The sequence below is a fragment of the Ammospiza caudacuta genome, chromosome 2 (assembly GCF_027887145.1).
Source record: "Ammospiza caudacuta isolate bAmmCau1 chromosome 2, bAmmCau1.pri, whole genome shotgun sequence".
Taxonomy (NCBI): domain Eukaryota; kingdom Metazoa; phylum Chordata; class Aves; order Passeriformes; family Passerellidae; genus Ammospiza; species Ammospiza caudacuta.
Genome location: NC_080594.1, coordinates 100300428 through 100314986, shown reverse-complemented (window position 1 = coordinate 100314986; position 14559 = coordinate 100300428). Strand labels below are relative to the sequence as shown.

Below are 14559 nucleotides of genomic sequence, written 5' to 3'. Positions count from 1 at the left end.
TAATTTATTTTAAGAGAGTGAAAAATATCACCTTTGTGATGATAAGGTGATCAAGAAGGTAGGAAAACATAATAAAAAAGCTCTCAAAAACTAAAACTATAATGCTCATGAAAGGGTTTTCTGCTATTAAAATACACAGGTTGAATTGAGATTTTTATTTTGTCAGGAATGCCCTGGGCTAGGAAGACTGAAATGGAATGAAGATTTGATGTCATTTCTAATGAGCATAAAACATTATTTGGGGTTTTTTTTCTGATTGTAAAAATTAGGACCAATTCTTTTTTGCCTTACAAAGCACTGAGAAAAGCGCAGCATTTTCTCATAACATTATTTCAAAAAGCCATGAAATAATATCTTTTAAGAAAATCAGAACCTACTTTTCCTTTTCTCCTTCCTTTTCATAGTTACCATGACAACCATAGAATTTTGGTAGGGATAAAACATTTGACGAGCACATTGTCTTTCTGCTTTTAAAGTCTTCATAGCAATACAGATGATCAGACAGGCCTTATTAAACAGGGCTGCACATTACACAAGTGGGAAAACTACACAAATAATCTGAAGGTCAGGAAAAATGGGATTTCCTGTCAAGACCATGATATAATTGAACAGGATTTGTCATTGCAGTAACAAACATTAAAATTGTGATTTACTTTGTTAAGTGAGCAGTGGGTAGGGAAGGATATTTTCAGGTAGAGTGAACAGACCAGATACAAATGGGTAAAAGTGTCCAAAGAAATGCTAAACATTCAGCCCAGAGCAGTATCAGTCCAGCTTCTCAATTAAATTAGAGAAGATTAAAGAGTTGTACAAAACCCAAATATTCTCTGAGGAGCCTCATCTTGCTTCAGATCACCAGGACATCAGAAATGTCAGACACAAATACGTCTTTTCCTAGATATTAAAACTATGAAACAGTTTTTGATAAGACTAAGGACAGGCCTTTTAAATTCTTGGCAGTCTAATTCAAATTGAAATTGTAGTACTTCAAAAAAGGTTTTCATTCTGATTTGGAACTAAAATTAAACCTTAAAAAAATCCTCCTAGAAACAGAAATGGGGAAAACATATAATTTTGAGGTAATTTTTGCTTAGCTAAAATGAAAAAACAAGCTGAAGTAATATTTTTTTTGTTAATTTGGTAGATTTGCAAAATTCATCCTATGTGGGGGTTTTTTATAATTATTAGTTCATGGCATATAAGCAGCAGGATATTCACCTACAGCACTGCTACTGGCATGTGACAGTAAGAAAAAAAAAAGAAATATTTTATTTTTCTTTAAATCAACCCCTAAACTGATTCTGGCATTTTTCTAACACTGGTCCTCTTTTTTTTTTCCCCCTTGTGTAAAACACTTAATTACAAACCCAAACAGGAGATTATTTAATGTAAGTATCTAACTGCTTCATGTTTTCTTTTCAAAGCTCTCTTTACCTAGAAAATTTTAGTTAAAATTAAATCTTTCAAAAACATTTCCATTCTATATAAAAGCATATTTTTCAATGACATACATTTACCTGAAAGAATTCTGATCAGTTCAGCTGGCTGTAAACAAGCCTTTGTTTCTCTATTTAATTTGGGTATGCAGTGGCATCAACTCTGCACAAAATGTTTAAAGCATTGGAATGTATGCTGTGGGACAGCCACCACACTGTATCACTCTTTCCCTATTAAGCTCTGACTGCTTCAAACTCTGAACCAAATTTTCAGAGGTTTTGTGGGGGAAAAATAAAGAAGGACTTTTTTCTCTTAGCCAAGAGAAATTGGAAGTTCCTATAACTAATAGTTCTTGCTACTGAAAGCCTGATGAGTACCCAATATCTTAAGTACATACACTGATACTGGACAAGCTGCCAAAATCCATCTGCTCAGTGACATTTGTAAAGACAAATCAGACAAACCAATCGTGTTGCTTGAGAGCCACAGTTCAAAATTAGCCTTGGAGGTAAGCAGAAGGAATTCTGCTTAGTAGTAATAGGGGATGCATTTTTGACATTTGACAGGCTCATTTCACATGTCTAGCTATGCCATAACTAATTACTTCTTTGAGCCAAATTAGACCATCACAGCCCATGGCTGGACAGGAATATGGCAAAAATCTTGTTGGGTGTCAGGGATGGGTGGCCAGGGGAGCTCTCCACGTGGCTGCCTGTGACAAGAGGACACCACGGGGCTCTGCACTGCGAGCTGTCAGGTTCAACAGCTTTATCAGTGACCTGAGGTGGTAATGGAGTGCACTTTCACCCAGGTTGCAAGTGACCTCGACCTCAAATTTGGGAAAACAGTAAATGTGATGAAGGGCAGCACCACCATCCAAAGGGATTCAGGCAGGATGGAGGAAGGGCCCAACAGGAATCTCAAGAAATAAAACAAGCATTGCACCTGAAAAGGAAGAAGGCACCAACACATGCTGAGGACTGACAAACCAGCAGAGATCACTGGAGTATTTTCTTAAAATAATATTTGAAGACATTGGAGGGTGCATATCAGTACTTTTATAGATGGATAATGAGATTATTGACTCTCACAATTAAAAAATAACTATTGTGTGAATATTAGGAAAAGCTTTAGTGCTGTATAGTTGTGTTATTGTAGTTTAGATGTCCTCTGTTCTCCCCACAGCTCCCTTTCCCCCCTGTATTGTTGCCATCAGACAGCCTGGGCTGTCTAGCACAGGTACAAAGAAGCTGCACAGGTGTCCCTGGCATGGGGCAGCTGGGAATGGAAAAGCTTGGTGCTTAGGGGGTGCAGCATGGCAACACCTGACCTCCAATCCAGTGACAAGAAAGCAGTTTCCATCGATAAAATGGCAAAGAAGAGCTGACTGACAGACTTTGGGAGGGGCCAGGGCTGGCTGGTGCAACCCCAGGGGTATAAAAGACTGAGCATCCATCTGGAAGATGAACTGGGCACATGGTGTGCACAAGGGGCAGTTCCCAGCACTGCAGCTTTTTCCTTATGTAGTCCTTTGTTGTATTTTTGTTAAGGTTTAATAAACCTTTCTAAATTTTCAAAGTGAGCAATTGTCTCTCACAGTACTGATATTCCTGTTTATATTGTGTTTGGTCACATCCCCCTCAGTTCTGGTATGACAGAGAGTCATACAACTTTCACCAGACTCTGTTCTTCTGAGTGGTACAAGGAAAAACACCACTGAAATTTATTACCAATTGAAAAGAGGCAAAGAAAGCAACTTTTCTGGAGTCCTTCAATACACTTAGGAGTTTTTCCTCATATGTGTGTGTCTGCACATGCAGTAGCACAGTTACATACTTAATCATTTTTAGTACAATTAATAAAATATTTGGTACACAGGCAAAAAAATTGCTATGGATTGTCCTATTAACTTCAAAATCAATTAACCTTGAAGAAAAGACTGTGAACAATATTCTTAATTATTCCATATTTAAAATCTTAGAGAGGGAATTCCATAAAAACGAATTTGAAGGATCAGCTTCTACTGAAGTCATTGACTTATTGTCATTTTTCATTCTTTCACTTTTGGTGTTATTTTAAGTTGAAGGACAGAGTACACAAACAACAACCTCTCAACCTCTCAATCAAAAGGTTTCCTCTTAATTCAAGGGAACACAATGTTTTTACATATCATGCCTTTCTTTTAACTATTTTGTATTCAAAAAATGCCACTGCAGACATTGAACAGGAATATAGAGACTTCATTATTATTAGCTAGATATGTTTAAAAAAATGTAATTAAATCAATTAATTATGTTGCAATTCTGGTATCTGGAATGATGTTTCCTTAAATAATTTGCAAATAAATCCTGAAGCTGACAATCAGTTGACAACTGATATGTGTCATGTAATAGGCTGGGTGGTTGCTTAGGAGTGAGGCTAATTAAAAAGAATTATTACAATTTTTCAGACACCACACACATCCATTGACGGATTTCAAGCCCAAGAGGGTCTATCAATAGGTCTGTCTTTCCCTGGCAAAAGCAATAATGGAAAGTACAGTAAAGAATTACATTGATAAATGCATGTAAAAAAAATTCATACTCATAAAAAGCAAATCTGATTTTGTCTTTTTAGGTGATTACAAATCTGATTGGGAAAGGCAGTGTCAAGGGCATGTCACTTTTATTATGTGACTTTCTAACTAAAATTTGACATTCAGTAACAACCAGTGTAAAACATTAGTGCTATGTAGACCAGAAAAATATCTTTATAATTATACTCTCTCCAAAACTAATTGGAAATGAAAAATCTTAACAAATTAATGAGTTTAGTGTTGTCTGTTCTGGACTCAGTGTTATTTAGTTTATGCATTGGTGATTAGAAACACATAATAAAATCAATTTTTACAAAGTTTCCATGTGACATGATTATTGACTCAAGTGATAAATAATATATGCAGAATTCTGAATCACTCAGTAATCTGAATTCATTTTTAAACATCATGCATTTTAATGCTGCCATATGCAAGATTGTGCATCTAGGAACACAGAAAGTAGGTCACACTCACAGACATAAATGTTTCTTGGAAAGCCTTTGTCTCTGAAAGCCTTTGGGGTCTGGTGAGTAACCAACTGAACATGAGCTCCCAGCAAAATATAGTGACTAAGACTAATCCAGCTCTTAACTGCATAAATTGAAGACAAATAAAGAGATTATAGATACCATATTTCGTCTGTATGGTATTAGACTGCATTACTAGAATCAAAATGTCCAATCCTTATACACCCCAAGGTTGGAAAGTCTCTGAAACAAACAGATTTACAGAATCTGCAATACAGCAAACATTTCACAAAGAAATTTCAGTTTGTTTCATTTATAAAAGAAGTTAATAAGTTAATAGTGGTCTGCAGGGAAACCTCCTTGTGTCCCAGATTTAGCTTCAGATACATCTTGACCTGTCTTCAGGGGGATTTCAAAGTGAAAGGAAGTCTTCATCTATCCAAAAGGTGGGAAAAAAAAGTTCAATGTTCAAACATTAATAAATACTGCAGTCAGACTAGAAATAAGGTACACATTCTTAATTTAAGACAATAACAGAAAAAAATTTCCCTAAGGATATGCTGCTTTTTACATTGTTTTCTCTCCTGATATAAAGAGGGGTGCCTGTTTAAAAATATGCTCTAGTACAATCAGAAGTAAGGCATTTACAAAACACAAGATGAAGAATTGTGGACTGTTTGAAACCAGAAATCAGATCAAATGACTGAAGTGACAAGAAGCAGCTGGGAAGATGCCAGTAAGATATATTTTTATTGGAAAACTTATTTTTGCAAACTAGTTGAAGACACAGATTTGGAATGAGTGAAGGTTGGCTTTGCCCTATTCTGTGTGACCCTGAAGAAGATGAGAGTGCCTGGGAGGAAATAAGTATGTTCATTCAACTAACAGCAGTTTGCCCCTGACCCTTTTTTATGGGTGTCTCAAGCACAACATTTTCCTAATTAATCTCATTTAGTCTTCTTTCTTTAGTGTCGTGCATGAAACCTTATTCAGGATCATCACTTGAGCAGCATCTTGGAGTCTAAGGGGTTGATCCTGGCTTCTTGAAAATAAGTTTGTCTAAATCTGAATTCTTTGGCATAATGTCTCTAATATTCGGTCCTTTATATTCATCCATGGAGCTAAACTCCTATCATTTTCCATTGTGACTTCTTTTCTCTGCTCTTGATGTAGTAGCAAATATTTATTTGCCAGCAGCAGGCAAGCCTTCTGTTTGAGTTATCTTGTCTTTCTTTGTATTTCTGAATTTGCTTCTCTTCTGGACTGCATGAAGACAGACCATAAGGTTGTAGCTCAACACTGAAAAACTCAATCCTTCTTAGAGACAACTGATGATATCAGCAATTATTTTTCATTCCTAAATTTTAAAATAAGCATCCTCATGCTTTCTGTTATGTTTCTTAAACCTGGGAATAATCTCACTAAAACTATCCCATCATTTTGCTTCAAACCCCTCCACAGACCTGACTGCTCTTGTGTGTCTCAAACACGCAATATGAGACTTACTACATATTCAAAATTAGCTAATTGGTTTCCTGTTTCCTCAAAATCTTTGGATAGACATCTATTTCCTCTTATTTATACACAAATGATGAGATTTTTGGAACAGTGAATCCTCACTTCATCCTGCCATCCACTATGACTGATACTGCTCTACTAATATTCGTACTACCAATTACTGATTTCCCTTGGTCAAGAGGAAGTGGTGATGCAGAAAATTCCTATTGAATTGCTCCCAGGAGAAAGTATTATTATAAGGACTCAATCTATGAATGAAGAATATCAGCTTTATGAGGCACAGAGATGGATTTCCTGAATTTACTCACAGGCTTGATCTAGGACTATGCAAAATACTATTTCTCAGAAGGAGTTGGAGAAGGTCATTAACTTCAGGGATCAAATGAAGAAGGAATGATATAGACCACCCATGAGAATCCCTGGGGAAAAAAGATTTACTATGCAGTCCTTACCAAAGGAATGGAGTTGTATTCAAACCTTGAAGAAATGTTCAAAGCCATAAGAAATATTTCTCCTCCTCCCATTCACAAGCATTAACATTTGTCCTCAGATGGCATAACTTCTGGCACAAATTAATTCTTTCAATGTCTGTTCTGGCTCCCATTGTTTTACTTGAAAAAAGAAATGGTTTTGTGGAAGCATCTTTCAAAATCCTTAATTTTCCATGGTAATTTCCAATTTTCCCTTGAGCAGCAGAAAACTATAGGAAACTATAGACTGATTTCAAAGCTCAGAAAGAAGAATAAGGACTGGTGTCTAGCAGAGTTCTAGTTATTACAATTTCTTTGTTGAACTGCTGCTTGCAAGAAAACAATCAAGAAATTATAGGTGACTTGGCCATCTCCCAACATTTTATTAAGTCTATACGTTCAGTTAATACAGTTAAAAATATACCTAATACTCTAACTAAATTATTTTATATCTTTTATATATATATTTCCTTCCTTGTGTGTGTCCTGAATTAGTGAACTAAACATGCACTGTAATTGGGACATATAAAAATGTCTTTAATCTCTGGCAATGAATTCATTTACAAAACAAATAGACCATGGTTATTCAAAAGACCCATCATGCTCAAATATAGTTGTACCTCTGCATTAAATAAATACTTCTAAAAAGTACCTGCAGACTTCAGTGAAGACTAGGGCCAGGAATCAAGGCAAACATTTAAAGTGAACATTTTTATTTAAATTTCTTTTCCATTTGGGAAGTGTAATTGAGAAAACATTTGTTTGTTCAGTTATTGTACTGTTCAAATCACAGACGGATTGAAAGGACATCTGCAAGTCATCTGGTCGAACTCCCCTGCCCAAGCAGGGACACAGCCAGGTGATCAGTACCAGGTCCAGACACCTTTGGAGTATCTTCAAGGATGGAGATGTCACAACCTCTCTAGGCAACCTGCATCAGTGCTTGACCACCCTCACAGAAAGAAAGTGTTTCCTGATGTTCACAGGAAAGCTCCTCAGTTTTCAATTTGTGTCCACTGCCTCTGGTCCTGTCACTGGACACCATTGAAAACAGCCAGTGTCCCTGTGGATTTTATACTCATTAAGGTTCCCCGCTCTCTTCTATTGCCCAAACAGCCTCAGTTGTCTTTGCCTTCCCTCATAAGAGAGATGCTCCAGTTTCTTCAGCATCTTCAGGGCCCTTACTGGATGCTGTCCATTATGTCCTTGTCTCTCTGGTGCTGATGGGGAGGAAAGGATGACCACTATGGATCTGCTTGCAATACTTTACCCTAGACAGAAATATCTGTCACTCTTTTTTTTTTTTTCTGTCAGGGCATTTTGCTAGCACATATTGAACTCCATCAGGACCCCCAGAACCTTTCCTATCAAGCTGCTTTCCTGATGGGTGGTCGTCAGCATTTATACCTGTGTATGGAGCTGTTCTTCCCCAGGTACAGGAGTTTCTACTTCCCCTTGTTGAACTTAATGACATTCCTGACAGCCCATTTTTCCAACCTGTTGAACTTTTTCTGGATGGCAGAACAGCTCACTGGTTTATCAGCCACTCGTCCCTCCTTTGTGTCATCAGCAAATTTGTTCAGGGTACACCCTACTCCACCAGCCAAGTCACTAAAGATGTTCAGAATTAAGGAAGTGTGCCTGAAAATGTATTTTTGGCTTAACTGCTCCATCACCTTCCCAGGGATCAAAGTGAAACTGCTTGGCCTGCAGTTCCTGAGGTTGTCCTCCTTCGCCTTTCTGAAGATAGAAGTCACATTTGCTTTTCTCCGGTCTTTGGGCATTTCTCCCAGTGAGTGATCAAAGATTACCAGAAGTGGCTTCACCATGATATCTGCCAGCTCCCTCAACACTTGTGGGTGCATCCTGTCAGGTTCCATTGACTTAATCATGGACAGTTTACTTTTATGTTCACTGACCTGATCCTCTTCTGACAAGGTGACATATTCCTTGCTTCAGCCTTCCCCCTGCTCTTTGGAAATGCCATTCCTGAGGGCTGGTCATGATAATAAAGTCTGGGGCAAAGGCAACATTCAGTTTAATCAAGTCCCCTGTCTCATTAGGCAATGGTCCTATATTTTCCTTAGTCTTATATTTGTCTCCCATGTACTTATAGAAGCCTTTCTTGTTCTTGAAATCTCTGGGCAGATTCAATTCCATTTGAGCTTTAGCTTGATCCCTGGGTTCTCAATGTTTCTGTATTCTTCCCACTTACTGTTCCTTGTTTCCACCCTCTGTATGCTTCCATTCTGCGTCTGAGCATTGCTAGGATCTCCTTGTTCATCCTCAGAGTTCTGGCATTTTTGCCTTCCTTTCTGTTCATGGGGTGGACTGCTTTGAGATTGGTGAAGGTGATCCCTAAATATTAAATTACTTTTTTGAGTCTCTCTTCTCCCCAAGACCTTACCTCATAGGATTCTTCCAAACAGATCTTTGAAAAGGGCAAATATACTCTGCTGGGCTTTGAACTCAGTTTTCCTCTCCTCCCTGCCCTCAAGATTTTGAACATCTCATAGTGTCTGCCACCAAGAGTGCCCTCGACTTTCACATCTCAACAAGCACTTCCATGTTGGTATGAAGTCCAGCAGATCACTTGTTCTTGTTGCCTCCTCTTGTCTCTCAGAGGAGGAAGCTACCAACAACACACTCCAGGTGCCTGGATTGCTTATGCCTTGCTGTCTTGTCCCTCCAGCCAATGTTGGGGTGGTTGAAGTCCCTCATGAGGACCAGGGCCTAAGAACTGGGGGCCTAGTGAGGTGGCCTATGGCAGACACCCAATGTAACATCACCTTTACCTGTCCTCTTTTATGTGGTAATAAGGGTTAATCCTAACCCTTATGTGTTCATCTCCCTTCTCCATCCACCCCCAGACTGAGCTCCCCATGCTCCAAATTGACCTCTCACAATGGGCAACTCCCCCTGCTCCCCCTGTCCTTCTTACAAGACAAACATTCTTCCATGGCAGCACTTCAGTCATGGGATCCATCCCACCGTGTCTCCCTGGTCCTGACAAGATCCTGGCCCTGCAGATGGATCCCTGGCTCACTGTCTTTACTCCCCATATGGCCTCCATAGGCACTTTGGAGAGGCACCCCTGCACGCCGACTTCCTGAAGAGGATTTGGGGGATTATATGGTACCCAGAGCTATGATCATTTTTGATGTAACACAGTTAAAGATAAAGACAATTGAGTAATAAATGGCATATCAGGATGATTCAATACAATAAACTAAATCCGTGAGCTAAAATACAGTGGTTTATATGAAAACAATAAATATTTTTAACATTAACAGTATCTCTTTTATTTTTTTTTGCCTGAAATTAGAACCTGATGTTGACAGTTCCCTATAGAGTAAGAAGCAATTCTTTCAGATGAAGCTATGTTAATTCAGAATCGATTAAACCCAGCTCATTAACCAGAACTGAACCGGCACAATGCCCGGTGGCTTTCGCCCCGCAATGCCAGCATGTGGCGCTGTCTCCTGTGAAAAAACAGCCCCTGGCTTGCGGAAAACCTCATTTGAACATTGTCAGACTCTTCAGGAGCACAGGCAGAAAAATAATGCGGATATTTTTAGCACAAAATTAATACTCTGCTCTCGCAAAAATTTGTTAGCACTAATTCTACTATTTCTAATAAAAAAGGAATATGTAATGCAATTTATTGAGAAAAAAAGAGTGAGTAAAACGTATGAATGTATTAATGCATCTATTTATCTGGTCAAAAACCATAATTATATTTACAGGTTGGTTGAAATGTACACATCATTTATTTCCAATTTTCTTTATTCTGTAGCCAAATTATTAACATCTTTAAAATGAGTATATTTACAAACTTCCATATCTATCCCTTTGGTCTAGCAGACACCTAGTCCACAGTGGGTTTTAATTACCTCTAAATTCCTGAGCTACCGAGCCTGTTTCATAATCTCCACATAGGGAACAGGACCTGTGTGACTACAGTTTTACTGGAAGTGAACAGCCAGTCTTTTGTGTGCTAACCAAGTCAGCCCTTACTGGGAAGGAATTTAGTGACTACACTGATGATCTCTGTAACCATGAACTTTCAAACAAAAGCAACTGAGCAAACTGTGTATTCACTATCTTTTTAATCATTAAGGGCTCTATGCCCTTTGCTACCAGACTTTTTAAAAGAAAAGAAACAGGGTTCATACCCTTTTACTTAAAACTGGGGGTATGTCATATATATGACATAAAAGGCATTAGTAGTAACATGAAAGGGATATATCTAATGAATTTTCTAGCTTTTCTAGATTTGCATCTGATTTACAGAAAGTTACATTTTTTTTTTCCAGGCAGTTCTTATTATCTATGGTAAAAGTTCAATGCATTCAGTGTACCTGTAAACACTATGAATCAACAAAGCAATTTTCTTTTCATGACTCAAGGAAAAAGTTGCAAAAGTTTTAGTCAAGGCTTAAGAGAAACTATTTAAAAGATTCAACTAGAAAGTGGGAAGTCCTGAAGTTAATACTGAGGCCTGAATGGGGTCACCACTATTTGTCATAACATTGCTAAGACTGTGGATTTATTTATGTGTTGTTCTGTCATGTGCTGTTTTTACTTTTTGAATATAGAGATGCTGGATCAGGCAAAGTAACCAGTTTTCTAATGGTGAGATACCAGTCAGAATTAATAAAAGCATTTATTTGTGAACCCCTTATGATGTCTGCTCACTACAAGAGGAAAGGTAACCATTCCAGCTGCAAAAATGAGGAAGCTACACAGAATTGACAGAATTCACAGAATGACTAGGTGGGAAGAGACCTTCAAGATCATCAGGTCCAACCCATGCCCCTTCAGGAGGTGTAGCTGAGATGGTTTCCCTTGATGAACCAGGGCATTTCCAAAACAGCTGGCAGAGTATGGTGAGCAGTGCAGACAGCAGGGCACCCTCTGTGCCAGGACGTGGCAGGTGACCTCGCCTTTTGGCAGCTGTGCCCCCTCAAGCATCCAAGGGCACAAAGTGTCACCTCCACTTGGTAACACTGGCAGGGCTGACTCTGGCCTGCTGGCTTTTCTCAAGTGAAGATTTCTGACAGCTGACAAGAGAGACCACAAGCTGCAAAGCAGCATCTAAACTAAAATGTGCCTTACTTTTTGGTGTGTTTGTATGTTAGCAATACTTCTGACAAGAAATCTTTTCTTAATCTGTGCCTTAATTTTGTGGTGAAACACTAAAACTATAGCTAGGATATATGGGTAGAATTTGACAAGTGATTTCCTAGTTGGAAATAGGAAATCACTATACTTTTTTATACTTTGAATTTCTGATATACAAGTGCACAAAAGATGTATGCATATAGCCTGGTGAGAATAACATTGGGGAATATGTTTTTATTTCACATTTGTATAAATAGGAACATTCGTAGAAAAATTATAGCCCTGTAAAATTAGTACCAGCCAGAAGGGTTGAAGATCTTGCAGACTTTTATGAGATTTTAGATGACTTTCTTAGTGAACACAACTTATACTTGAACTTGTTCCAGTAAAGATGCCTCCTGAAGCCTTTTTAATACAGGGTTTGGTAACCACACCACACTACTACTTATAATAGTAACTGACCTAGTACTAACTCCTGAAATGGCCTAAGAGTTTTAGCTTATTTCAGCTCATACAGCCGTGGGATTTTCAAGTTCAGGAGGCTCAATCCACAGGCTCTGGTGAGAAACGATCCACTGGCTCCTTCTGGCAGCACATACTTGAGCCGGGAGGAGTGCACGCAGGGCGCACAGGGAGAGGAATGTGGTAGGCAACCTCTGCGCTACATCCTGCGGCACACGCTCCGGCCCCGGAGCCGACGGCAAGAGGGAAAGGATGTTAGGCTGATATTTACTGTATGGGGGCCATTTTACAGCTCAAGGTGCTGTTTTAATCTCTGCACCTATTACACAGAGATATTTGCACTAATGACTTGTAGATTTTCATTTTTAAATAACTCTTCAGAGGAGCCTGTATGTGTGTCACCTTGGGACGAGCGCTCACAGCAGCGTTACTCTGCAAGAAACACCCAGTTTCAAAAAGTGATTTCCCTCCGTTCTCGCTTCCCTGTCCTTTTATTTCTTCTTTTAAAAATCAATTTTTGAAAAGAGACTTAACCAGGGTGTTCCCTGGCGCCCAGCCAGCCCCACGCCTGTGTGTGGGGACAGGTCGTGCGGCTCCGCGGCCGGCCGTGCCCGCAGGTGACGGCGTGCGGGCGGCAGGGAGGGAGGCAGTGAGGGCGGGCAGGCTGGGGCCGCACGGCGCTGCCCGCGGGCACGGCCGGGGCCCGCCCGCCGCCGCCGGCGCTCGGCGCAGCCAATGGCGCGGCTCTGCCGGCATCGGCCCGCCCGCTGCCGCCGGGGGAGGGCCGTGGGCCGGGGCGGGCGGGAGGGAGGACGGGGGTGAGGGGAGTTGAATGATTGAACTTTCTTGTGTAGTTTCTGCGGCGCGGAGGTGTCCTTCCCCGGCGCTGCCCGGCACCAGCCCAGCGAGCGGCAGCCAGCTCACCCCGGCGCCCGCAGCCCCCCGGCCGCCCCTCTGCCCTCCTCTCCCGCGGAGCGATGGTGCGGAGGGCGCCCGGCGTGTCCCTCGCCCTGCTCCTCTGGGTGACGGCCGCCTGCGGCAGCCCCGACGGGCCGGGGGCCGCCGCCCGAAGGCAGGACGAGGCTTTCGCCGCCGCCAGATGCACCTCCAGGTGCCTGAGCCTCCAGATCACCCGCATCTCCGCCTTCTTCAAGCATTTCCAGGTAGGGGCATGGCACGGCGCAGGGAGCCTCTGCCACCGTCCGGAGAGCGGGTGTCTCCCGGAGCGCGGGATGGGGGTGGAAAGGACGGCCGAGACTGGGGCTGGGGTTGGCGAGCTTGGGGACGGCAGCCCCAGGGGATGGGCAGCACCTGGAGGCGCCGAGCAGGTGGGCACGGCCCCGCGGCAGCGCTGAGCCCCGTCGGTGCCTGTGGGTGCCGGCCGGGCTCCCCGCCTGGCGGGTCCTGGGGCTCCTGGCAGGTGCCCGGCGCTCCCGGCCGTTGTCTCCGGTGGTGTCCGGGCGGTGGGGCGGGCGCGACGCGGAGCTCCCGGGCCGGCCGTGCGCTCTCCTGCCGAGGGCGGGCGGCGATCCCGCGGGCTCCGCCTGCCTGAGCGCCGGTGCGCCAGCCGGCCGCCGCAGGTGGCTCGCTTCCCCAGCCCGGTGGGAAAGTTTGAGCCTGTTTTTCAAGAGCGATAATCGTGAACGTGTTATACTTGGTTCTGACGTCCTGGAAGGTGAAGGTGGGGGTAACGCTGTGTTTTTTCTTTTCCGCCTGGGATAGAGAGGCACATATTTGGCTAACGGCACGAACAGGGATAAAGTGGGGAGAAATGGAATTGAAGTGGCGGGAGACCTGCGGGGCTTGAAATGAAAGCTGGAAGCAGTGCGCGGCTAGTGCAAGAGCAGCGAGTGTCTGCCCGTCCTTCCCCCTCTTCTAGTTACGCGCGCACCTTTCCCTTTCCCCACCTGTTCTTCACTGCGCAAATATTAAACCTCCTCGAATTTATCCAAATGACGGAAACCCTTCCGAGCTGTGAGCCGTTCTCCGTCCCCAGAGCCGCAGCCCCTTGGGGAAGGGCAGGGCAGCTCGGAGCGGAGGGAGCGCCCTCGGCCCTCGGGGACGCGCCGCTCGCTCACCCCGGCGTGCCGGTCCCTGAGGCGCCGGGAACGTCCGAGCAGAGCGCCTCGGGTGAAGTTATGTTCGGGGCAAGGGTGTCGGCACCAAAAGCAGGTCTCAGAGGCATTTCAGGATAAACCGATTTAAAAAGACAAAACCAGAGGGAATGTTAAAGGAGAGCGGAGTGTGCGCGTTGTAAGGGCAGCAGGGAGTTGGTTGGGTGCCTGCAGCCGGGTTTGGGTTGAAGGGACCGGGCTTGCGACCCGAGCCGAGCGGAGAAGGGGCGGCCCTGGCCTGGCCTGGCCGCTGTCAGCGCTCCGTGCATCCCGGGATGGCCTGAAAGGAGCATACCCATTAATACAGCTCATTATCTCGGAGAGCGGTCAGGGTTTTTTATTGCGTTGTCAAGCAGTTGTAACTTACTTGTTTTACAGTTTCAGTGGCTAAA

The 14559-nt window shown here is 42.6% G+C and overlaps 1 protein-coding gene across 1 annotated transcript in view; it reads left to right on the top strand.

Annotated features, from left to right (window-relative positions):
* The first annotated feature begins 12982 nt into the window (after positions 1–12982).
* ANOS1 (anosmin 1) overlaps positions 12983–14559 on the top strand; it is a 132380-nt gene continuing 130803 nt past the window's right edge. The window contains exon 1 of the mRNA XM_058824973.1: positions 12983–13216. Coding sequence (XP_058680956.1) covers positions 13031–13216 — 186 coding nt within the window. The 5' untranslated portion in view covers positions 12983–13030. The remainder of the gene's footprint in view (positions 13217–14559) is intronic.